Raw genomic sequence first — 25,894 nt, 5'->3', positions numbered from 1 at the left:
ATGGACCACGACCTTGCCCCTGCTCCTCCAGAGATGCAGCCGCACGGAGGCCCTGGCCCCAGACCCTTCTCCCGCAGCCACTTGCTGGGGCGCCCTGCCCACCCCTCAAGGCTCCCTGGAGGGGTGTCCCCGCTCATCCCTGTCCTCAGGAAGACCATTCGCCTGGATGCCTTTCCCCAAAGCCACATCCCACAGGCTTCCAGCCGACCAGACCCTGGATTCAGGGCCCGGAGCGTGGGCCCCCAGGAGATTGTCTTCGCCTCTGGGGCTGCCCCAGGCCCCCTGCCTGCCAACGGCCTGGTACCCAGGAAGCTCAGCTCCATCTCCTTAACACTGCGTCAGAGTAGCCAGGCGCGGCCTCCGGACCCCCAACCTTCTCACTGGGAAGAGTTGCCCACCCTGGGCAGGGAGACTACCACTCACAGAGAAGGGAAGCTGCTGGCTCCAGGTTCATCACCTGCAACCCCGGTGCCAGGGGGCAGGACCCGCTCCCAGGGTCCAGGGATCCCAGGTCTGGCCAAACCCAGCAGGATGCCCACGACTGAGAAGCCCCTGGTGAGTTCACACCTGGCTCTACCTTTCCAATCCAGGTTAGCCCAGAGCCCCCCAGGCCCTCCAGGGCCAGGCCCGGCAGGTCAGGAGCACCCTGTCCCAATGACGGCCCACAAGACCCCCAGAGTCGCCACAGGTAGGGGCAAGCTGCGGCCCAGGAGTATCCCCAGGCCCCGGCTGCGTCTCCAAAGGGCCACCACTCCCACTGGGTCTGCAATGGCCATGGGTTTGGCCACTCCGGGCACAGCAAGGCCGGGCACAGCCAGGCATTTAGCTACATTGGCCACCAACAGACCCAGCCTGGCTATCAATACAGACAGACTGGACATAGGCACAGAGTTCCTTGTTCTGGATACCAAGCTGGGCACAGCCATGGACTTGTCTACAGTAGGCCCAGGCCAGTCAGGCAAAGCCACGAACTTCGCTACAGTGGGCAAAACCAAGCCGGGCATGGACCTGGATTTGGCAACTCCAGGCCTAGACAAACTGGGCACAGCCTTGGCTACAGAGGGTACAACCAAGCCACATATGAACATAGGGGATACAGCCATGATTTTGGCAACACCTGCCAAACTGGGCTCAGCCATGGATTTGGCTGCAGTGGGCACAGCCAATTTGAACATGGATTTGGTACAAACAAATACAGCCAAGCTGGGCATAGCCACGGATTCTTTTGCTTTGGACACAAACAGTCTGGTCACCCCACAGCCAGCCATTAGGGAGGCCACATTAGGCAGTGTCATCAACCTGACTCCATCAGACATTGCCATCTACCCAATGATGCCACGCAGAAGCATAGACCTAATCCTGGACCACACTATGGTAGATGCTGCCACACAGGACCTGGCCAGAGAAATGAAAGGTAAGTGCAAAGAGCTTGGCTGGGGTGTACTGGGCTGCTGGAGAGAGTGGGAGGAGAATGGGCCTGGAGACGGATTAGACTTGTATAATTTGGGAAAGGACAGGGCGGGAGGAATCTAAGGAGAGTTGAATGGGCTGGAGGGAAAAGGGACTGGGAGTTGAGGGTCAGAACACAGCAGGTATACCCTGAAGCAAGTCCCAACTTGCCAACCAGAGGTCAGGCTGAGGGAATCCATCAGAAGGAAGGCTTACAGTTGTAACTTACAGAGGAGAAATTATCCTGAGTTCTCCCTTTAGCATCTCCCATGGTTGTTTCCTGGAGAGCTGGAATAACCAGGCAATCTACAAGTGAACCCTACTTTAAAAGCAAACCTGCTACAAGAAAATACAGACTAGCCCTTCAATAAGTAGTGACTTGTTTAACAATAGCTGTCATGCAGAGCTAGAGACTTCACCTGGGATCTTTTTAGTGCATTCACACTCAGACTTTTAGGATGATGTCTGTGGCTAAAAGGAGCCTCCCTTGGAAGTCTCTCTCTTGGCCCCCCAACTCCCAGCCCTCTGGTCCTGAAAGGTAAGTTGGAGACTTATAAATATGGAATCCCTAAACAGAACTAGAAATAGGCCACCACAGGGCTGGGAGTTCATTTGGTGTCAGAGAGGCCGTGACTTGCCTGAAGTCATGTAGCTGGTTGGTGGCAGTAAACTGATCAGAACTCGGATCTTAGACTACTTTGGGCAGTCTCATTCCCAAATTTCAAAGGCTCTGAGATTCTTGGTTTTGGAAAGACCCTTAGAAAGAGCATCAAGTGCAAAGTCTTAATCAAACAGATGGGGAAACTGAGGTCAGAGACAGGCAATGTGTTGGCCATAGTATCTTACTGAGTTAGAGCAGAGCAGATCATTTGTTCTCTTGAGTGTTCTCTTCTCCCATGACATCGAGGATGGATGGGGTCAATAGGTGTCCTGTTGGTGGTTAGTTAACTAACTCATCAATTATAACATTAAGGCTTTTGATTTCTACAGAGTACGTTCAAAGCCCTTGTTTTGCTTGACCCTTCTATGGCCCTATGGCATCCCCTCAGCGACCTGTTGCTGCTTTCAAACCATTACCTTTCATCTCCAGGTAAATTCCATTGCTCTTCTAAGGTTTATGTCACCTGGCTACACCACCCACCATCCGTCCTTGCCCCTGTCATGCCCATGGTTACACTCCTTCATTCATTGAGGACTCTGGTCACTGGCTTAGTTTTCAACTCCCAAACCCTCATAGATATCTATGTCCAGTGTCCATGTTCAAAATCCATCCATATATTCAACGTCCATGTTTTGCAACCATCCATGAACTCAAGGCTATGCACTTGACACATGTGTGTTCTCAATATCTATGTTCACCATGTACTCGACGTCCATGTATACTACTTATCCAAGTACTTGATGCTCATTTACACAATCAATCCATGCATTCAATATCCATCATTCCATCCAGAGACTCAAGTCCATGTATACAATCCACTGGTGTATGCAACGTCCATGTACTCAACCTATCCATCTACTCAATGTCCATATTCACAACCCATTCAACCATCTGGTCTTGAATTTGACCTTTACCATCAAGCCCCTCCAGCCTACCCACTCCCCATGGTCCTGGTCATCACCCAAGACAGTCTACCTCCAAAACTGTCAATATCAACATCCCATTCTTTGATCATCCTTCCAGCTCTTTCAAACTCTCCTTCAACACCTGCTCTCCAACCTATTTAGCCATCAGTTCTTAGCCAGCTAGGCCCTCCTGTCTTCTTCCAGATCTGCCTAGCCTGGAATTCAAGATGGATCATCTGAGAAACTATCTCACTTTGCATCCTCAATTCCCTTGAACCCTCATTCTTCTGCCTTACTCACTAGTAAGCCTGCAACCTGGGAACAACACTACTATCTAGATTCTCTGTTCCTCCATGTGCTGATGAAAATCACACCACTGTATAGAGTGGTGACTCTAGAGAAGTGCTGACTAATAGAACTTTCTGAGATAATGGAAATGTTCTATACCTGTGCTGGCCAGTACTTTAGCCCCTAGTCACAGGTAGCTATTGAGTGCTCCAAATGCTGCTGGTGTAATGGAGGAAGTAAACTTTCAATTTCATTTAATTTTAATTAATTTAATTTAAATAGCTACATGATCTCATACTCTTACATCATTTTAGGTGGACCTTCTGTCCCTAGGACCTTTTAATTTTTCCCTCCTTAGCTCTTCCCCCTTCCTCCAGTCACTCTGTTCCTCCTCCACTTTCTCACTCATTCATGCCTCCAACCTCATGGGGGAAACTGAGACCACCAGGCATGGTCTCCCTCAACATACTCTACCCACTGACAGCCACCTGTTTTCCTCTCCTCTCTGAGAGATCACTGTGTGGGCCTTCACCTGATTCTCTTCCTATCTTCTCTAGAATCCATCTTCTTTCTAGTGAGAACCTTGAGCTTCTCTCCTGGCTTCCTTCCTCTCTGACTATAAATAGCTCAAGTCTCTCTCATCCCTTAAACAACAACACCAGCAACAGCAACAACACATTACCATCAAATCACACTCCTCAACTTTCCATCCAAACATTCTGGAAGTAGTCAAAGTCTCCACTTCTTCACCTTCCACTCAGTTCTCATGGGCCTCTGCCCCTACCACAGGCACTGTCCTTGGTCAGGAAACCACTAAACTCTCAATTGTCAAATCCTATGGCCAGTCCTTTGCTTCCTGGGTTCCAATCACTCAGCCCTCCTTGAGTCTCCACTCTCTCTTCCACAACCGCCACTCTCCTGCTTCTCTATGAGCTTCTCTATTTCTTTTCTTTTCACCTACTTCCTAAGTGTTGGAGTCTTTGGGTTGCTGGTCCCTGTCCTATCCCACTCTGTACAGTCTGGGGTACCTCACCTGGGCTCTGGTCCTTTTATGTGACCAAGCCCTCCCTTCATCTTCAGCCCAGCCCTCTCCCCTGAAATGCAGACTTGGACAGCCAGGTGCCTGCTGGACTTGTCTACCCGGGCACCTCTTGGGCATGTCCAGAAATGAGCCATTTTCTTCTTAAGTTGATTTCTGCCATCCCTGATCTCCTCTCAGATGCAGGCACTGCTCACTATCTAGCCAGTGACCCACTCCTGAAACCTGTCCTCTGCTCTCTCTCTCCTTAGTGCCATCCAGCCTGTCTCCAATCATACTGATTTCACCTCAATACTTGTCCATTCCTCTGCCTCTGCCCTAGCTCAGGTTCTCGGGTAACCCTGGCCTCAGGGGCCTCCCTCTAGCTGGGCCTGGCTCTGCTGACTTCCACACAGCTGCCACAGGCTCCCCATACTTGACCACAGCACTTTCCCTGTTAAGGTCCTTTCGCGGCTGCCCTTGCCTATCTTTAAAGCCCAGCTCCTTAACCTGGCTTGCAGGACTACAACCTTCTGCAATCTCTTGGGTCTATATCCCTGTCTGGAATTCTAAGCACTTCAGCAGCACTGGAGAGATGTCCACCATGCCGCTCTCACCTCTGAGAAGAATGCCCTTCCTTCTTCCCTCCCTCCTCCACTTGCCTCTGTAGCTGGGCCCGCACCTCCTCCAAGACTTCGGCATCCCCTCTCTCCCCGCGCGGCCCTGGTATCCCGTGCGTGTGCCACTCCCTGCATTTGGACAGTCCGGCTTTGTGTCCTCCATGAGACCCAGAGCCCTTTGCGGGCAGGGATGCCCTTCCTCATCCCTGGGGCCCCAGGGCCTGGCAATACGCTGTCCGTTACTGTTGAGGCTCAGGGAAGGTCACGGGGCGCGTTTCATCATCCCGAAGCCGGCCCGGAACCCGGGCCCCTGACTCAGGGCTCCTGAGGCGCCCGCGCCTGGGCGGAACCGCGCCGAGCCAGCGGAACACCCCAACCACCGCATGACACGCGCGCGCACGGCCGCCCGCCGCTGCCACCCGTGCCCTGTGCCCCCAGCGCGTCCCGCCCCAGCCGAGACGGTAAGGGGACGGGAGAAGGATCAGGGGCAGGGATCTGGACTGGGATGCGGGAAGCTTCTCCGGCCCGGCACCGCGAGCCCGCGGGCACGGCGCCTCCCGCGCGCCTCCCGGGCCTCCCGCAGCCGGGACCCGGTGCCCGCTCCCGCGGGCGGCCGGGGAGCGCGTGCCGGGCGCGGGCACCGCGGGGAGGGGGAGGGGCCCTCCGCGGGCCGCCGGGCGCGCGTGTCACGTGGTGCGGGTGGCAGCGGCGGCGGCGGCGGCGGCATCCGTGCGCGCGGGCAGGGGCAGCGCGGCGCCGAGCGAGTCGAGGCGAGGTGGCGAGCAGGGCGGCGCGGGGCGCAGGGGCGGGCGGGCGGCCGCGCCGCGGGCCGGGCGGGTGGGCGGAGAGCGCGGAGGGCGAGGCCTGGCTGCAGGGGCCGCTCGGCCCGGGACCAGCCCGCGCCCGGCTCAGCCTTGCAGCCCCCCGGCCTGAGCATCTTCCCGGAGGCACGGAGACAAAGGAGGATTCATGTCCAAAGGTAGGGCAGCCTGCCGGGCCACCGATGCCCTCCGGGAGCGGGCTGCGGCCCCGGGCAGCGCGGCCAGAGGTGCTACCGGGGGAGGTTGGCTGCGCCGAGGAGCCCACGCGCGGTGACACACGCACCCACGGTGACACACACCCCGAGATACCCATGCCTGGGGAAATGCACACACAGGAGCACGGGGAGAGACAGAGACCCACTCTCCGGCACACCAAAACACGCACACGCATACACACCGTGCACAGGTATCTGAGACCCCCTCCCCAGACAGACGGAGGCAAACACAGAGATAGGCACCAGCTGATGTTCTCCAAGGGAGCTCGTTGGCCTCCAGGGGAATGGGATGGGGGAAGGGGTGTTCCAGGGCCCTATGAGCCTGTGAATGGGGAAGGACTAAGATACCTTTTGTGATTCCTTTTCAGGGAGCCCAGGGCTGGAGCTGGGGTAGAATAGAATTGCCTTTGCTGGAGGGGGTGGGTGGGATCTCGAAGGCTGCTGTAGGGGGCTTGGGGAAGATCCTGAGCCCAGGAAGAAAGAGGGGAGTGGGCAGTAAGCCAGGGAGGCAAGTGCCATTCTGGGAAGGTCCCCTCTTCCTGCTGCCACCTTCCTAACAGAGGGGTGGGGTCCCTGGGCCAGACAAAGACAAAGCCATTCATTTGCTGGCCAAAGAAAGCCCCTAGGTCCTTGTGGGGGTGGGGGTTTGGGGTGGTGCTATTTCTGTGGGGGACTCAGCCAGAACTGAGTCAGGTGGACTGTGCCTCTCACTGGAGCACTGATGGGGCAGGTGGTTACTGGCAGGAGGTGCTGCAGATGGATCCCCTCCTCTTTAGGGGCCGAGGGAAGAGCTGGCAGCTTAGGAGGCACCCAAGGACATCTGGCCAGGGAGACACACTGGAGCTGCATCCTGCTGTGCCCATCCTATTTCCCCACCCTTGGGGAGGCCCCCTCACCGTGGCTCCAATCCCTGCTACAGGGGAGGGAGGAGGTCTCCCCAGATCTCTAACAGGGTTCTGTCCCTTCCCCATGGTGGCCCACACAGCAGCCATTTGCTGGCTGGGGGGGTCAGCTCTCTGCAAAGGGGGCAGCAGCTGAGAGAGGAGAAAGGCAATGGTTCTAAGTGACACCTGCCCTGCTGTGTGGCTTCCATTCATTATTCATTCATTCATTCATTCATTCATTCATAACTTTGTGCCAGCAATATGCTCATACGTTGGAGGGCATGGAGCTAAATAAGACATGACCTCTGCCCTTAAGAGGGAGAGGGACTACGGATGTGCATGCTGTATGCTGGGTAATTTACAAATTGTGTCATCTGCCCAGCAACCCAGCCAGGTAGATATCACCCCCACTTTTCTGTGGAGAAAACAGGCTCACGGGGGTCACCCAGCCAGAACACAACAGGGCCAGGATTCAAGCCCAGCACAGCAGCTGCCCCTCTGAGGTTGGCACTGTGGGGCCAGGGTCCTATGGGTGTCTGCACGGGAGCCTGTAGGGGCAGAGGATGGAGCTGCAGAATCCAATTAGGATCAGCATTTGTCACCTGCCCTGGAGGTCTTTGTGTAGTTGTCTGGGGTACAAGTGTTCTCAGCATTTAGTTTCGGGCTTGGCTGGAGTAGGTCTCATTTGACAGCACATGAAATGACCTGGGAGAAGGGGCACCCAGCAGAGGCTTTCCTGGGGGTTGAAGGAGGATTAGGAGATAGCCAGGGGCTAGAGCCGGGAAAGAGTCTTCCCGCACCCCTACCCTCCACCTCCTGCAGTGTGACCTGCAGCCAGTTTGCAGCTACTTGCAGCTGACAAGTGGTTGGTTGTTAGCATGTGACTGGCATGTAATTGGCATGTGGCTGGGAGGCGACTGACTTGCCAACACATGTGCGAACAGCGCACACAATGGGTGCTAAATATGTGCTTGCTGAAAGAATGACAGTGAAATCTGCCTGCCAACCTGCTGCAGCCCCTATAAGTTGCTTGGGAACCTGGTGGGCTCCTTTCCTCTGCTCAGCCAGCGTCCGTCTTTGGGAGTGCTCTGTTAGGGTGCTGCAGTTTACAAGCCAGTGCTAAGCAGGCAATGGAGAGAACACACACTTTGTAAGAATATTTACCAAACAAACAAAAATCCCTCCATAAATAAATACAAGACTCCATTTTCCAGTCTGTAAAATGGGACTAAGTTTCCTGCCCCTCCCTGAACCAGTGACTATCTCACAATGCAGGTTGTGGAGACCAAATGGGATTCAGCTGTAGAGTCATAAGGGACGTGAGAAAGGCCAGCCTGTGTGAGCTGCTGGGTGGGGATAATGGGGCCATTGGCCCTGGGTGCAGGTGTGCTGATTGGGGCCTGGGAGCCACGTGCTGGGATGAGCGGGGAGCAGGGCCCGGCTGCTGAGAGTCAGCTGCTGCAGAGCCAGGCCAAGCTTGCTGCCGTCTGGAGCCACCTGGCTGGCATCAGCTTCCTGGGAAGCAAGAGACAGCAATGCCAGGCCCTGGGGAGGTCCCGAGGCTTTGTCAGATGTGGCTGTGACTGGGCATGACAGGGGAAAGAACAGTTTCCCATCAGGAGAGAGGCTCTTGCCAGTCCTGGTGGAAGGACCAGGTGAGGGAGGTACAGGAACAGTCTCCTGGCTGGGTTTGGGGGCATATGGGGGGGCAATCCTGTCACCTCTCCCTCCTGCCCACATGCTGCTCCATCAGCCCTCCCTGCAAGGCTGGGATTCTATGGGGTGGAAATCATGAACTGCATGATTCTGGAATGGCAGAGCAGGAAGGGGCCCTGTAGAGAGCCTGGAGTCTGATAACCATGCTTGTTTAATTAATACCTGGAGGCATTGCTGTCTGACAAGTGCTTTTTCCTGCTCAGTTTCATTTCCCCTCCTGATGAACTGGTGATCTGGAGAGGGGCAGGGGCCAAAGGCCCTGGAGCTGTGGGGTGCTGTGCTGTAATTCTCACCATGGCCTGAAGCATTCTTCTAGCCCATCTTCCAGACAAAGACACGGGTTTATAGGGGACAGGTGGTTTGGCCAAGACCACAAAGCTGACAAGCAGCAGAGCCAGGCTCTTGCCACTTCTCCCCACACACCCATTTTATGGATGGGAAAATGGAATTGCTCCATCCTATAATCTACCCTGGTGAATGATAGCCTGATGAGGAAACCCCCAGATTTCTGTGGTGTGTGAACACACCTGTGATTGCCAGACCCAGAGGGATGTTTGGGGATGGGCTGTTTCCTCTGCCTCCTTTCTCCTGCCAGCCCACCATCCCAAGGACCACTGTGTCATCTTAGGCAGGGGACTGCCTTTATCTGGGTCTCATCCTCACCCCTCTGGTTAAAGGGGAGCCTAATTCCTCCCCTGAATTCAGAACTATGGCTGGGAGGATGTCTGCAGCAACTTGGGGTATAGACACCCCTGACTTTGAGCAGTGCTTATGGAGCAGAGAGGACACTGTCCAGGAGAGGGGCCACCAAGGCTGGGATCCAGGAGTGATGCTCCCCTTTGCAGAAAGAGGGTAGCACTGTTTGCTTCTAAAATGTAAAGCAACTGGAGACAGCTTCAGACAATCAGCTGATATTAGGTCCAGGATCCTAATGGGGTCTTTGCTCTTTATTTGGGGAGACAGATCACAGATCTGAGTATCTTGTGGACCAGTAGTTCTCAACTGGTGTGATGATGTCCCTCGAAAAGGGGACATCTGGCAATGTCTGGAAGCATTTTTGGTTGTCACAACTGGGGGGCTGCTTCTGGCATCTAGTAGGACCAGAGACGCTGCTAAATATCCTCCGATGCACAGCACGACCCCCCCACAACAACAAAACTGCCCCAGAATGTCAGTAGTGCAGTCATATAGATGTGGTGCTTCGAAGCCGGGAAGTGCATTCAAAAGTGCCCCAGCAACCACAGAATCGGGTCCAGATTTTGTGTCTGAACAGCACTGAGTTCTCAGGCAAGTCCTTTTCCCTCTCGGCCACCTCAGACTCTTCACCTGTGAAATGAGGGACCTGGACTGGGTGCATGGAAGGTCCCTTCCACCCCTAATTCTGTATGATTCTGTAGCAAGAGAAAAGTACCATGGTGCCAAGGCATCTCTGCTCTCCTCCCTCCCACCTGGGCTTTGCAGGGCTCCCAGAGACCAGGACGGACGCAGCCATGTCAGAGCTGGTGCCCGAGCCCAGGCCGAAGCCGGCAGTGCCCATGAAGCCCGTCGGCATCAACTCCAACCTGCTGGGCTACATTGGCATTGACACCATCATCGAGCAGATGCGCAAGAAGACCATGAAGACAGGTTTCGACTTCAACATCATGGTCGTCGGTATGGGGGTCTCTGGGGTGGGCTGCTCCCAAGACCCCATTTCTTTCCCCAGAATGACTTCAGCCCTGGCTTCTCTAGGAGGAAGTATTTCCCCATGTTGGTCACAAAGGCCTGGTGTTGGGAGGCTGTCTGGGGATGAGGAGTGACCCCCTTCTCCTCTTGGGGCTAGCTGATCCAGGGGTGGAAGCTTCTGGGTGGGTGCTCAGCCCTGGCCCAGTCACCCCCCAGCCTCTTAACAGCTCTGAGCCTGCTTTCAGATTTCCTACTGCCAAGGGCTGGTGGGAGGCTGGGATGAAAGGTGGTCTTATTTCTTATTTAAAGCGTAGATGGAATTTCCAGGAATCTTGTCCCTGAGTATCATCTTGGGGTCACAGAATGTTAGAGCAGGGAGGAACCTCTCCCTACTGTGGCCTGATGTCACTTGCGGCAACAGGGATTTGGGCACCAGCCTTCTTTGTCCCTCCTTCTTTATCCCCCAAGCTAATCAGTCTTGAAGCTCTGTCAGTGTTACCTTGTAAATATTTCTCAAGTCTGTCCACTTCTGTCCACCTCCACTCCTGCCACCTCAGGCCAAGCTGCCACGTCCCTCCCACCTGGATTGCCCCAGCCACCTGGCTCAGTGATACTCAGAGTGTTGAACTGCAACAAGATAAGGAACTTGGCCCAGAATCACCAGAAAAATCTTACTACAAAAAAAAAAAAGAAAATCAGCTGAACCAAACAGTGGGCTTAGTGGGGTAGTTAATTTACATTCTGTTGCAGACTTTTTTTTTTTTTTTTTAATCATCATTTTATTGAGATATATTCACATACCACGCAGTCATACACAACAAATCGTACTTTCGATTGTTTACAGTACCATTACATAGTTGTACATTCATCACCTAAATCAATCCCTGACACCTTCATTAGCAAACACACAAAAATAACAAGAATAATAATTAGAGTGAAAAAGAGCAATTGAATTAAAAAAGAACACTGGGTACCTTTGTCTGTTTGTTTCCTTCCCCTATTTTTCTGCTCATCCATCCATAAACTAGACAAAGTGGAGTGTGGTCCTTATGGCTTTCCCAATCCCATTGTCACCCCTCATAAGCTACATTTTTATACAACTGTCTTCGAGATTCATGGGTTCTGGGTTGTAGTTTGATAGTTTCAGGTATCCACCACCAGCTACCCCAATTCTTTAGAACCTAAAAAGGGTTGTCTAAAGTGTGCGTAAGAGTGCCCACCAGAGTGATCTCTCGGCTCGTTTTGGAATCTCTCTGCCACTGAAGCTTATTTCATTTCCTTTCACATCCCCCTTTTGGTCAAGAAGATGTTCTCCGTCCCACGATGCCGGGTCTACATTCCTCCGCGGGAGTCATATTCCACGTTTGTTGCAGACTTTTTATCTCAAGAACCAATAGCGAACAGTTCATGGACCCTGGCAGCTGGTCCACAGACCACACTTTGAGGGACTCTGACCCACTAGTTTTCTGACTCCTTTCTAACCAACAAAGCTCATCTTACTTAAAACCCTTCAGTAACTGTCCTTTAAATTCACAATACATTTAAACTCCTACTCTTGCCTGATATTTTCTCTCCAACTCATCTCCTTAGCACTTCCTATCTAGCATGCCATTCCATATTCCTAAGAAACAGTTCTGGACCTTGCTCTTTCCTACCTCTGAACCTTTGCATATGCTGTTCCCTCTGTCTGGAGCTCCCTTCCTGCTTCTCATGGCTCATTCCAAGTCTTCCCTCCAGAATGCCACTTAGTTGACACTTCTTCCTAGAAGTCTTCCTAGATTCCAGAGAGACCAGATTAGATTCCCTTCTGTGAATTCTCATAGTACCCCATGGTTGTCTCTTTCACAGTTATTATTGTAACAATTGTAATTGTCTGCTTATGTTTTGGTGTCCCTCACACCAGGCAGCTCCTTGAGGGTAAGAATGACATCTTTTCCATCACTGAATCTCCAGTTCTAGTACAGCACTCAGCACTCAGAATCCCTAGTGAACAAATGACCTTAGGAAACATCCACACCAAGAATGGCAAATACAAGGCACCTATGTGGGCTACTTCTGTCTCCACCAGCGTCTGTGGCAGACATTGCTGTTTGCTCTTGGCACACGCTCAGTACTCAGCCCAGATGCAGCCTTTTTAACATAATGGTCCAGGTGGCTACAGCCAACTGATCAGTTAAAAATGAGAAATGCATCTTATTTGCCATCCCTGGCCTTGTCCAATGCCTTCCCTCTCTACCACTCAATTGGCAAAGAAACTAAGGCCCAGAGAAGCAAACTTAGCTAGTCCAAAGGCACTCAGGGAAATGGCACAATTGAATCTAGAACTCTAGGCTCTAACTCCCTAAGCTGGTTCTTTTTCTAATATACCATGGGGATGCTCTAGAACAGCACTTCTCAAACTTTTGGAACTCCTGATTGAAATGAGATGATCTTCTATAGAACTGCGTGTTTGAGACAGGTGAAAACAGAGCCATCGTGAATGAAGAGGTGGTGAGGGGCCGGGGGCCTGGGGTCCAGCCTCCTTCTCTTACAGGGCCTTCTCAGGAACTTATCAGCACTAGACAAATGTCAAAGCTGCTATACTTGACAAATGCAGAGGTTGTCCCTTTTCCCAGAGGTGACTGTAGCTGGGGTTTGGGGCCCCTAGGGCTGGGGGCACCAGGAAGGAGAGTATGTGGAACCCAATTGATGTTTCCCCAAGGCCCTTGCAGGAAGTGACTCAGCCCTGCCTGCTCTCCCACTCAGTCCCTCCATCCTCCAGTGAGAGCTCAAAGAAGGGGTTGGTCTGGCTCACGGCTAAGGGCCTGGCTCACAATTCCGTAAGCGCCTGGGTGAGATGTCAGACTCAGGAGGTGGCCGTGGTGTCCTCCCTTCTCACCCTGCTGTGCCTCGCTGCAGGTCAGAGTGGGCTGGGCAAGTCGACACTGGTGAACACGCTCTTCAAATCCCAAGTGAGCCGCAAGGCCTCCAGCTGGAACCGGGAGGAGAAGATTCCCAAGACGGTGGAGATCAAAGCTATTGGGCATGGTGAGGATGAGGCGGGGGCCCTCATGGGCTTGGTTCAGGGGGGCCCTTTGCCAGAAAAGGGACAGGATGGGGCTTGTCGGGGAATAAGACAAATGAGTGGCAACCTCAAGACAGAACAGAATTAAGCGCTAAACTCTAAGGGGCAAACTCTGTAGACTGCTAGTTCAGAAAAGTGATGGTGGGGGTTGGGGTGGGGGACTGGGAAGGAGTGGACCGTGAGCTGGATGATGAAGCTGGGCAGGGTTTAGATGGGTAGGAGGAAGCAGAGAGGCATTCCAGGTGCAGGGAATGGTGTGAACGAAGGTGTCGAGGTAGGGAAGACCCTGAACTTGACTTTTCCGATAATCCATCTTTGAGAAGGAAGCCCCCATCTCCCTGGCTGGGTCGGCTGCAGGGGCACGTGGGATCAGCTGCAGGACTGACCTCCTTGACTTTTCTGTTCACCACCCTCAGTGATAGAGGAAGGTGGGGTCAAGATGAAGCTGACTGTCATCGATACCCCTGGCTTCGGAGACCAGATCAACAATGAAAACTGGTATATGTCTGCCTCTGGGATTTTCACTCTAAAGACTCTATGAGGAAGCTCCTGAATGTGGTGCTGCTCTATGCACCTGGGAACCATCTGTACCCTCCCCCGTGAAGGGGTTGATCAAGACTTGCTGAAGATGGGAGAGTGGGTTTGTAAGGTGGAGAGGGAAGAGGCCCAGATGGGGGCCAGGTGTGGGGGATAGAGGGCGTGGTGGAGACGGAATTTCAGCCAAGGGATTTCCTGGAGGGGAAGCAGATCTGTCACAGTTGGCAGTGGGATAGGGCAGACAGAACGGGTGGAACCGGGATGCAAATCCAGGTCAACCCGAAGGCTGTGGCAGAGTGTGTTCCGAAGGCCAGAAGCCATGACACAGGAGAAGGAGAGGAACCGAGCAGGGAGGGGAGTTTCCATAAGGAGAGAGAGAAGTGGGGCGAAGGGCATGAAGCCTCTGGGAATCCAGAGGACAGAGCTAAAGTCAGTGTCCAGCCAAGAAGGGGATGAAACAGACTGATCAGAATAGAGATGGAAGGTTCCAGGCAGAGGTTTGCTCCCAAGATGTAGATGGGGACCCTGTGCCTCTGTGAGGAAGCTGGGGTCTGCTATAGATAGGCAGGTGTCCCCACCAGCACAGCTTGGGGGTGATGCTATTGATTTTAGAAAGGCGACTGGTTGCTCACTTTCTACTTATACACATGCTCCTTGATGCCAAAAGGTAATAATGGGGATGATAGGAATTGTTGCTGTGATGGAGGCTCTTCTGTGTTCACTGCTGTGTTAGGTACTTTACTAAGTTCTAGTTACTTTACTTACTTTACCAGGTACCTACTTTTTAACCCTTATAGGAACCCTGCCAGGCACCTGTCATTACTCCCATTTTACTTATGAGAAAACTGAGGCTAAGAGAGGAGCAGTGACTTCCTCAGAGCCTCTTAGCTAATAAGTCACAGGGGTGGTGAAAATGTGTGTGGTTTTCTGGGGTGGGGTATGGCTCTGCAGGGCCCTTTAGCCCAGGAAAGGGGCTGGGTCTCCTGGGGAGTCCCACCCTTGGTAACAAGGAAAGCCAGACAGGGTGGGCCTGGGGAGACCCAGTGGGTTGGCAGGTGCACCTGTGAGATGTGGAGTGTATCCTAGACCCGCCGGGGGAGGTGGGGAATGAGATGGGGTTGGGGCGGCTACCTGAGCAAGCCTAAGATGAGCCTTCTGCTTTCTTCTCACCCCTCAGCTGGGAGCCCATTGAGAAGTACATCAACGAGCAGTATGAGAAGTTCCTGAAGGAGGAGGTGAACATTGCCAGGAAGAAACGCATCCCTGACACTCGCGTCCACTGCTGCCTCTACTTCATCTCCCCCACAGGACACTCGTATGTAGTAGCCCTACCCCCACCGCTGGGCTTTCCCTGGTTGTGCCATCTTTGCCCATTCCAGACTGGGTAATCAGTGCCTTGACTCAGCTGGGGAGAGCCGGAAGGGCCCCGTGACTTGGGATTCCCCTGGGTCTGACTTCCTGGCCAGGAGGATAGAGCTGACCAACATCAGCCAGTGTGCTGCCTGTGGGGTCCCAGCCCACAGCACGACTGTCCCAGCAGACAGAAGTTGGTGTATGTGAGCAGAAGTCACCTCATTTAAACAGCAAATACCTCCACGGTTCCAGGCTCGGTGGGCATTAAGAAAAGTGTGATATGGAGGGCAAGGCCACCGGATTGGGGCTGGTGTTCTGGGTGAGCGTGGGACCCAGCTGTAGGCCCTTGGAGGGTGGCCGGCCTAGCACTGGGAGGCAGGTGTGGTGAGGTGCAGGCAGGCCAAGAAGTGCTGGAATGAGACCAGTACCCAAGTAGCTGTGACATGGGGCAGGTGAGCGGAGATGAGAGCACATGGACTGTCCCAGGAGAAGGAAACACCTAGGCCCAGGTGATGAGAGAAGGTGTTGAGAAGAAGTGGTTTGGGGGCTCAAGCGGAGCTAGGATTTGGATGGGAACCGAGGAAGGGAAAGGGAGATGACCAAAGCGTTTAGGGCTTGTTCTGCAGAGGGTGAGAGCAGTTGGGTGGAGACCACGGGGCCATCAAGGAGGATGGGGAGCAGCCTCTTGGCCTCCTTTGGATTCCCACCCAGGCCTCTCTTCCCAAGGGTGCCCCTGGGGTGGTGGTAGTGGATGGCCTGGTCACTCTGGGCAAAGGGAGGAATGGGAAGTAGTGGGAAAAGCAAGGTGGCTGTGACATCCCCATCTTCTCTGGGCCCCAGCTTGCGACCTCTTGACCTGGAGTTCATGAAACACCTCAGCAAAGTCGTGAACATCATCCCTGTCATTGCTAAGGCTGATACCATGACCCTGGAGGAGAAGTCTGAATTCAAGCAAAGGGTGAGAAGGGCCCCCCTCCTTTTTCTTTCCCTGACCCCCCTTCCTTCCCCTCCCCTGGGTCCAAGCATCTCCTAGCTCTCCTGCATTTTTCCTCCACCTCCACCCTCAACCCTCCATTGTCTCTCCCCACCCCAGCTTCTGCTTGGTCATTAAAGACACTGGGGCTGACGGTATCTAGAGCTCAAAGGCAAAGAGAAATTGGTGCAGCTCAAGGCTGCCTTCTTCCCACCCTCCAAGCTTACCTGTGAAGACCACTAATACACGAATCACCATGAACATGAGAAATTGCTCCTCAGCCGTTAGGTTGCTTGAAGGACTAGGCAAACTAGCCCGGCAACCTCCCGCTCGTCTTTGTTGGCACCTTCTATAAGCTCACCCCCCGTGTTAGAAGTGTGGGGGTGGCGATGGGGTTGCAAGAGAAGTATAAAGATGGTTGCTGCCGTGGATAAATTTATAATCAAGTGGAACACTGCAGAAGTCCTGGAAGGCTTCCTGGAGGAGGTGAGACTGAGACAGGTCTTGAAAGAGGGTAATCAGAGAGGCTTGGGGGGCTCACCTCTCTTCCCTGCAGAACAGGAATAGAACATGCAGTGTCAGGCACACCACCCCCATGGGAAGTGGTCTTAGCCATGAAGCTCTCCTGATGCCTGGCTGCCCTGTTTCTCCTCCCCGCCTCTAGGTGCGCAAGGAGCTTGAAGTCAATGGCATTGAATTCTACCCCCAGAAGGAGTTTGATGAGGATTTGGAGGACAAGACGGAGAATGACAAAATCAGGGTGGGTGCCCAGGGCTGGGCTCTTCACATAGACGTGCCCCCACCCTTGATACCCTCCCCTAGCTTCCCACCGGCTTCTCCCTTCATGTCGTCCCTGCCCTACCTTGCCCGACCCAGACCAGAAGTTCCCAGGGGAGAGGATGAAGACATTGGGCCTGGCCAGGACTACAAATGCACAGAGGGGCTCCTTGCACCCAGAAAGCCGACATGCCCTTCCATCCCCAGGCCACAGAAAAATTCCCTCTTCCCCCAGAGGGCCCAGTGAGACCAGAGAATGGGGTGATGGGAGGGGCACTGCATAGGAAAACCATCAGGCCAGGGTCCAAGGAAGCCATGTGCTGCCTTGGTTTCCCCCTCTATAAAATGCAGGCATCAGACTAGATGAGTAGCTTAGAGGGTTTTATTTTTTTTCCCCCAAAAGAACCCTTTGTTTCAAATTAATTCTCAGACGTAACTCTGATAAATAAAACATGAATCCAGAGCTGCTTTGGCTAAGTGACATAAGGCACAGAGCCTTGCCTTCTTGGCAGCTCTAGGGGCTCCATGGAACCTGGCTTGGAAACCATAGACTTCTGTGATTTCTAAGATCCCTCACAATTCTAAAATTCTGTAATTCTGTGATTCTACATCAGACTCCTGGGTTCTAGCCTGGGCCTTTCTATTCACCCACTCTAACCTGGGATGAATCATGTCACTCCTTCAGTCCTCATTCTCCTCCACCATCAAATACAGAAACTCTAGTAAAAGTCTCTTACCTGATGTAGTTGAGACAGGTAACTAAGCAACTAACTGAGAAAGTTGGTTGAAGTGAGGAAATCATTCAAAATAAGATGCACACAAAACTTAAATGTTTCAACTTAAAACATAAACATCACATTCATTGAACATTCTTTTCTCATAGAGCCAAGGCCTCTTCTTTGAGAAGTCAGTGCTTAATGCAAAAGCAACTGACCTTTATCAACTCACCTTTTTTCCAATGCATTCAACTAAATTTTCAGAGGAACAGCTCTTTTCACACCCATATGTCCTCAAAGTATATAATATTTAATTTACCCAATTGCAGATGGGTTTGGGAACAAACACGGCTGGCTCTGGGTGAACATTCAACCCACCTGGTGGAGCAGAAGGGCCATAAACACCAGAAAGTAGCCTCTGGACTCCAGGCCTCTGTCATCTGCCATCAGGTTTCATAGGGGATGGGGCAAAGTATTGGTGGCTCTGCCCAGTCGGTGGGATGGGTATTGTTTAAGAATGGTTCTATCTGCCCTGGTTTTTTCAGAGTCGTTCCAAATCACACAAAACGTGTGTTAGTGCGCTATGAAAAGTACGAAGTGTTCTCCAGTTGAAGGAATGCTGACTAAGGCTAACCAGCTAGGCAGTGGTGCCATCAGGGTTTGGACCCAGGACTCCTGACTCCAAATCCAGGGCTCCTTTCAAGACACAAGACCCTTGCCCTTGCCATTGGTGGGACTGCTGACCAAGCATCAGAAACACGTTCAAGGCTGGAGGCCTGGAACCGTGTGCTGTCCAGCGGCAGGATGCCCAGGTCTGAGGATGATGGCTGTGCACATGTGTCTGGTTTGTGTTTCTGCCCCTCTCCAGCAGGAGAGCATGCCCTTCGCCGTGGTGGGAAGCGACAAGGAGTACCAGGTGAACGGCAAGAGGGTCCTTGGCAGAAAAACTCCCTGGGGGATCATTGAAGGTAATTCCATTCACCTTCTTGAAGAACTGGCTGCTGATCAAGCACTCACCCATCATTTATTCAGCACCTGTAGGCCAAGGCCCTGTTCTAGGACATACAATACAGTGGCCAGACCCTGCCTGCAAGGAGCTTACAGGCTAATTGGGAAGACAAGATTAACAGGCAGGAAGCAGTGGGAGACCAATTTAGTGCCTGACTGGCTGGGCAGCCCTGACAGCATTTCCGGGGAGTCTGGGCTGGAAAAACAGAGCAAGGTTTTCAGGTGAAGTGGGACGTAGTCAGACAAGACTGTGGAAAGGGTAATTCAGATGTTGCCATTTTCATTTTATTATGAATGGATGTGACCTTGGGCAGGTAAAAACAATTCTGAAAGTGTTCGAAGAATTGCCTTGGTGATCTCATTCAAGATGCCAACCCCGTGAGGGGAGCAGGTAAGTGTGACTGTTCTCAGAATGTAAGTGTCTTGCCCAAGGTCACAATACTTGTTAGTGGTGGAACTTGGACTTCAGACTTGGATATTTTGATCCCAGAACTAAGGCTCATTCCATTGTATCATATTGTCTCTCATTTTCCTATGACTCTTTGTTGGGATCTTTTTTCTGACATTTTCTCCTCATCTGCCTTGAGGTGGAATTATTTATGAGAATGTCTGTCTCACACATTAGACCGGGAGGCCAGAGGGTTCACGTCTTAACCATTGTTCCGCCCTCACAATCCTTGGCAAGTGCTTTGCAAAGAGTAGGTCCTCAATCTGCGTTTGTTGAATTGAATTTATCATGTGGTCCATGACCTTTTTAAGATGGTTCAATTGGTATTTTCTGTGTATCTGGCTGTCTTCCAATTGGATTATACGCTCCTTAAGGATAGGAACAGTGTCTTGGGCCTTGGAGAAGTTTCTTAGACTCCCTGTGTCTTCATTTCCTCATCTGTAAAATGGGAAAAATAATAGTCCCTATTAGCTATTATTCCACAGAATCTAGAACAGTGTTGTGCCCATTGCAGCCACTGAATAAATATTTGTTCAGTGAATAAAATCAAGTGCACTGAAATGCCAATGCACAAACTTCTGGAAAGGTGACAAAATAACCTATCCCGTGACTGTCTCCTAAAAGCCCCGATAGGATCTCACCTGCAGGGTGTTGCTGTATTAATGAAATGACCACCCGCTTTATTTTGTTTTGTTCATAGTGGAAAACCTCAACCACTGTGAATTTGCCTTGCTTCGAGACTTTGTCATCAGGTAAGAAGTCCATCCCCTGCCCCAAATGGCAGTGTTAACTTATTTGGGGTCAGGGGGCCAGGGGGGCATTGAGGGTGACTATTCAGATTCATATCCTGAGCCTCCAGGCCCCTGTTTGAGCTCTTATCATGAAGTCCCATTGGCTTTCTGGAATGGGTCGCAGGCATGGGGTCCAGTCCCTCGAAGCCATATGGGTTACCTCCTCCTCCCTGCCCCTAATCGCATCCATCTCTCTTTCCACCTCATCGTGTCCTTTAGGACCCATCTCCAGGACCTCAAGGAAGTGACACACAACATCCACTATGAGACCTACAGGGCCAAGCGACTCAATGACAATGGCGGCCTCCCCCCAGGGAGTGTGGACACAGAGGATGGCCACAGCAGTAGCCCATGACAGCCCCTTCTCTGTATCATCACACATACCCGCCTTTCTCACACACATGTCCAATACCACCACCACCTGTCTCCATCCAACTCTTCCCCACAGGCCTGTCTGGTATTTGTGGAACATCCTGTCTATGTGTGTGTGTATGCGTGTGCATGAGAGGGAGTGAGTGTGTGTGTGTGTGTGCAGGAGTGAGGTATTTTCACTGCCCTCCCTGGAAAGTCCCTTGTAAGTTTGGTTCCTCCATGACTGTCCATTACCTTTCTCCTTTCCTTGTGTCCCAGAACAAAGCCGTGTGCCTCACTCAAGAGGTCTGGGGGAGGTTTCATTTAAAAATGATGGGAGCAGGCAAGCCACAGGCAACTTTCTCATCTTGGAACCCGCCCCCCACACTGGGCTGCAGGGATGCTCCAAGGTCAGGCAGTGGTGCTAGACCTGGGGCAGGGTGGGGAGCACAGGGCTTAACTGGCAGGAGTTAGGCTAGGACTTCCTAGGAGAGCAGAGAAGTATGTGAGAGCTGGGTTCTGGCAGAAAGAGTTAGTGCCTAGGTGTGGAGGACAGTGCCCCACCGTCCCCGAGGGTCGTGCTCACCGCCCAAAGGCTGCCCCGTCACTGTCCCCTGCTGCTTCCTGCACCTTCAGCTCTGCTCGCCCCTGCTCCCAGGCCAGCTGCCTGCTTCTGCTTCCCACTTTCTTTTTTTTGCCCTTTCTCTCCTTTCTTCATACACTCCTTCTTCCCTCCCTTTCCTTCTCTCTCTCTCTCTGACATCTTTCACTTCCTTTTAGACTAATCCACTTTAGCTTCACTTCTTCATTTAGAATTGATGCCAAGTTCTCCTTCCAAAAATGATGTTAGGCCACCCTAAAATAAAATTAACAATTAGAAGCCCGGGACAGTACAAACTGAGATTTCAAGAAAAATTAGAACCATAGAGAAGGGGAAGAAAGTGCCTGCAGTTGAGAGTGGAAATTGGCCTTGAGCTTGTGGGCAGCCAAGGCAAAGAGGGAAACAGGGATTAATTAGGTGGTTCCCAGTGCCTGGCTGAAGGAAGCAACCTGTTGGTCAAGCGAGACAACCTTTTTGGCATTAAATTCTAGAAGCACTAGTTCTAAAGAAGTTTGAAAAACAATATACAATATTTGTCTGTCTCAGCACTTTGGCTTAAGAGGAAACTTTTAAGTGACATCACCCTTTTCTCCATCAGTCGTCTTTTTCAAGCTAGCTTCTCTGTTGCACCCTTCTAATATATACTTGATTGTCTCTACTTATTCCTTTTGTGCTGAAGCTAATTGCATTGTGTCTGTCTGTCTTTCTCTGCTTTTCCCAGACTCCCCCTCCTCCCGGCCCCTGTAGAATTCCCGACAATACCTACATTCATATATTTAGCCTTTTCTTGCCTTCCCCCAAACCTTGTATTTATCATTGTACCTTCCCTGGATTCATTTTACAAATAAGCTACTCTTTTCCCTTTAGTCTGTAAGATTGCTGAAATTCAGGGCTGGGGGAACAATTTAGCCTTAGGAAAGAGAAAACACCTAGTAATGCTGTTTACAATAACCTCAAACAACCTCCTGTCCCATCTCTGGGTCCAACCCCAGGCATTTCACTTTCCTCTATAAATCCCAACATTTATAGCCCCTTATCACTCAGGTGCTAGGAAAAAACATGGACTTAAGACTCGAGTGTTAGCGGACCAGGAGAAAAGAGGTGGGATGATCAGATTGCCCGTGAGACTCAAAAACCAAGCTCTCAGTCTTTCCTGGAGGCTTATTTATCAATCCAGCCCACTTGCCCCCTCACTCACAAAGCTGTTGCAAGGTAAGCACCTGCCAGGATAGTATCGCAGCAGTGTTTTGGACCAGAGGCAGCTACATTTCAACAGAAGAGGGATCTCTGGCTTATAGCGTGAGCAATCTTGTGTGAAGACCCAGAACCTGCCTTCTAGAACTAGCAGTGGCAGATGGAGGGGCAAGGGTGTGGGCATTGGAGAGGCTGAGTAGGAGAATGGTGCTTGGCACCCTCAAACCATGAGCTCAGCCTCCTTGGAAAAGTTGTTTGATATGTCTGCCGCCAGCGGCTGGTCTCCACATCCTCCACCATTCTCAAGCCCCCTGCAGGGAGAAAGTCTCCTCCTCACGGTCCTTCCACATGTGCCGGCCACCCTCTGCCCCACTGCTGAATGGAGGCCCCTTCAAGTGCTGCTTCTCCCTCCACTCCTCCCAGCTTCTCCCAGCCCTTTTCAGTGCCAACACAGCGCCTCCCAGCCATCAGCAGGTGTGAGGGGGCAGGCGCCTCTAGGACAGTTGTCTCCTCGATGTATCCAAACCACCCCTCTCCTCCCACCGGCATAGGGTTTCTCGCCAGTGCGACCCTACTCCCTCGTCTGTGTCAGCCAGCCCCAGCCCATCTGTAGGGTGAAAGAACTCCCCAAGAGCTGCTTCTGCCCTTGCAAACCCATACCAGCTACTTGTAACCATCTCCAAGGGAAATTGGCTTTGCTCCCTAACCACGTCTGCATGAGCTACTCTTGGCTCCCTTGAAGGGTCAAGAAAGCAACTTTTCTGCTTGTCAGATTCGTTGAAGTCAGCTGTTTTGAGCCCCGATGTGGGACAAGGGTGTCTCCTTCATTGCTTAAAGGTGTTTTTAAGGATAGGTCACTACAGATGTGGGGGAGCAGGGGCTAGGATCACATTTTAAAAAATCACCACTTGTGGCTGGCCTGGAGTGTGGACAGGCACCCTCCCCACTCCATGATGCAGCCACTTGGAATGATTTACCTGAAGACATTTCTGAAGTTGGCGACCCTATCCCCAAACTTAAAAAAAGAACTACGCACACACACACACAAAGCCCCAGAAACCCATGAGATGTGAACTCTAGGAAGAAAAAAAGCACCTTTCTGTCCATTTAGCAATAAGAGGGAACTCTTCCCACCTACCCTAATACCCTGTTAATGTGAGGAATGAATTAGCCTGGCCACAGGTGGTCATTGTAGGCTAATGGCAAATACCCAATGGAGGGCCAAGGCCCCATCAGATGCATGAATGTTTGCGGATGTCAGCTGCCACTGCTCCATACACTGTGTCTTTATGGAATCCACCCTCCTCACCCATCTCCACCAGGACACAACTTGCTCAAAGGCTGGTGACTTGTGAGCCATTGATCTACAACCAAGTCCTGATGGAGCAAGAGGCCCAAGCCCAGGGGATGCAAGAACGACCCATTTCTTAAATTTACCAGTCCCAGCCAACCTTTTGGTAATGTTATGGTTAAATTTCCCAATTGAAACCAAGCCAACAGACACACAAACTGGTCATGTAAATGTTGCTAGACTTTGTGTTGTATAACTAAACATTGCTGTTTGAACAACAACTGCCTGGCTGTGTCTTACTTGTGCTCCTTACCCCTTTGACCAAATCAGCCACTATATTATCTCACCCACCTGTGGAGGGCAAGACAGGGACCATCTTGGTTAAGAAGTGACCACAGAAATTAGACATGGAAAATACTTCGTGAGGTCAATTCATCTTCAGTTGCCACCAGGTCATACTTTAGTCATTCTTCCCTGAGGTTTTCTATCCAACATGAGTGATGGAACTACCACACTTGACCTTGAGGCTTTGCACAGCCTGTCTCCCTCAAGGAAAACATGTTTATTTCCATTCAACTAGTTTCCTAGTTTTCCCTTCTTTTCTCCTTCCCCTGAAGGCAACAGAGTACCCTGAATCTATGAAGAAGGTGGATCCATCTTGCCTGGAGACCTGCCAATTTTACAGTAAATCCGTTTATTTAAGAGATAAGAATTTAAACTAGCTTGTCCTTTATCTTTCTTTTGCTTCTCTTAAACCAATCCTTCTCTTTGAGGTGCATACTCGCTTCTGTAGCCAGCAAATTATTTCTCTAAATTTGAATGTGACAACCATTTAAAATTATGTTTGGCGCTTCAATATTCTGTGGGGCTTGGAAGAGTCAAGACTGGAAGAAGACTAATCAAAGGCTGCCGGAGTCTCTCAAGTAAAATATGGAGGGTGGGAACTAGAGTGCCAATGGGACGCAGCAGTTGGAGAGATATGGGAAGATTTTAGGGATAGTAACATGGTGAACATAAAATGTCACAGCCAAAAGAAATCCAAGAGTCCTTCTAGCCCAAAGTCATTAAACAGATGTGGAAACTGAAGCCCAGAGGGTAAGATCCTCTTGCCCAGGGTTGCATGTTTAGCTACCAAAGCAGAATGGGGACTAGATCTCAATGCCTGTTCCACTGCTTCACAACTTCCCTACCTGTATTTCATCTACTTTACATCTCTGAAATTAGGATACATCTTCCAACTGAAGGCATGTTCGTTTATTTGGAAGCTTTTTTCCTTGGCAATATAGAGCTTATAATGGACAGCATCTTAAATTCGATGAAATACAGTAGTTATTAACCTTCCTTTGGTTGAAGACCTCTCATGTTATTTGAAAGATTTCTGGTGCTATTTGTGAGGGTTAAAGGAAATAAGAACATGTTTAGCATTTTAGACCTTAAAGCAATGCCGGTAGAATGTATTGCACTGGATTCTCACAGCCACCCTCTGGAGGAGGTAGGGCAGGTACCACCCGAATCTTGGAGCTGGAACACACTCACTCGGCGTGGAAATTCCCCTTGGACTTCCTGACCTGGCTCTCGCATCCTTTCCTGCACGCTACCTCACAAGACAGCCGGCTCCGATTCGGGGCCTTTTCAGGGGGAAGAAAGTTTTGCTGGGCTCAGGAGGGCCGAGGAATCCCTGTGGACTCTTTCTCCCAAAGGCAGCAACTACCTGACCAGGGCTGGGGCGGGCGCAGGATCATCCAGGCCAGCGTTCTGGTGATGGCTGCTTTCAACTGCGCTTCATGCCGGGGCCGTTTTGAGTCCATGCCCGCCGGCAGTGAGAAAGACGCGTGAACGCAGAGTCCACTAGGGCATCACGAAGCCCCCTCGGCGCCCCGGGGGCGGAGTCAACTCCCGGGCCCGCCCCTCGCCTTCGGGGGCGTGTCTCAGCCCTGGCCCCGCCCCGTCCTCTGACCGCTCCCCCTCACCTGACCAGTCGCTTTGTTCACTCGCTCTCGGCCCTTGCGCCATAATCTCCGCCTACCCCCTCGGAGCCGCGCCCCACGGCTCGGCTCAGGCCCCGGCCCTTCCCCTCCGAGGGGCGGCCAGCGCGGGCCGGGAGCAAGATGGCGGTGAATCAGAACCACACCGCCAGCCGCCATGGGGCCGTCATCCCTCACGGGGAAAGGTGCCTGAAGGGAACCCGGGATTCCTGCCAGAGGGAGGAGACGAATGGGGTAGACCTCGGTGGCTCGCAAGCGCTTAGCGAATCAGGGACTTTCCCGCCTGTTTGCAAGCGCCCCTCTAGCTCCGCCCCCGCGACGTTTGGGATCGCGCGCGGCTAAGCGGGTTTTCAGCTTCTTGTATGTGAAGGGCGGGGGTGCGCGTGGCCTCCGGGTGTGGAGACGGGGCGGAGGCGGGGAGCGCGCGCCTCCTTGAGGTGCTAGGGGCTAAACGCGCGCGTTTTAGCGGGTGTATTGAGGGGCGCGTGTGGTTCTCCTCAGAAGAAAGTCGGACTGGCGGGTGCTGAGGAGGCGCCGTGTGGCTGTCTTTGGGAGCGCGTGGC

General features: G+C 52.1%; 1 protein-coding gene across 5 annotated transcripts; it reads left to right on the top strand.

The window, feature by feature from the left end:
• SEPTIN3 (septin 3) lies at nt 1-23,627 on the top strand. Of its 5 annotated transcripts, none has more exons than XM_037847576.1 (11): nt 1-1,414; nt 10,039-10,230; nt 13,141-13,269; nt 13,723-13,804; nt 15,021-15,158; nt 16,037-16,154; nt 16,834-16,929; nt 18,531-18,630; nt 19,819-19,870; nt 20,129-20,226; nt 22,377-23,627. In XM_037847576.1, exons 1-11 carry the CDS (start codon nt 1-3, stop codon nt 22,604-22,606), a joined length of 2,649 nt encoding a protein of 882 aa, XP_037703504.1. In that variant the 3' UTR covers nt 22,607-23,627. The 5 variants fall into 5 exon arrangements, with proteins under 5 accessions (XP_037703504.1, XP_037703508.1, XP_037703507.1 ...); XM_037847580.1 differs by lacking the exon at nt 1-1,414 and adding an exon at nt 5,766-5,920 and having other exon boundaries at nt 18,534-18,630; XM_037847579.1 differs by lacking the exon at nt 1-1,414 and adding an exon at nt 5,766-5,920.
• Nucleotides 23,628-25,894: the final 2,267 nt, after the last annotated feature.

The sequence above is a fragment of the Choloepus didactylus genome, chromosome 8 (assembly GCF_015220235.1).
Source record: "Choloepus didactylus isolate mChoDid1 chromosome 8, mChoDid1.pri, whole genome shotgun sequence".
Classification (NCBI taxonomy): Eukaryota; Metazoa; Chordata; class Mammalia; order Pilosa; family Megalonychidae; genus Choloepus; species Choloepus didactylus.
The sequence above is the reverse complement of the archived record's forward strand: the minus strand, read 5'-3'. Positions and strand labels throughout refer to the sequence as shown.

Coding starts and splice junctions, on each gene's coding strand:
- SEPTIN3 (XM_037847576.1), top strand. CDS start 1: ATGGACCACGACCTTGCCCCTGCTCCTCCAGAGATGCAGCCGCACGGA. Junction 1,415..10,038: donor CCTGGCCAGAGAAATGAAAG/GTAAGTGCAAAG, acceptor TGGGCTTTGCAG/GGCTCCCAGAGACCAGGACG. Junction 18,631..19,818: donor TCCCTGGGGGATCATTGAAG/GTAATTCCATTC, acceptor TTTTGTTCATAG/TGGAAAACCTCAACCACTGT.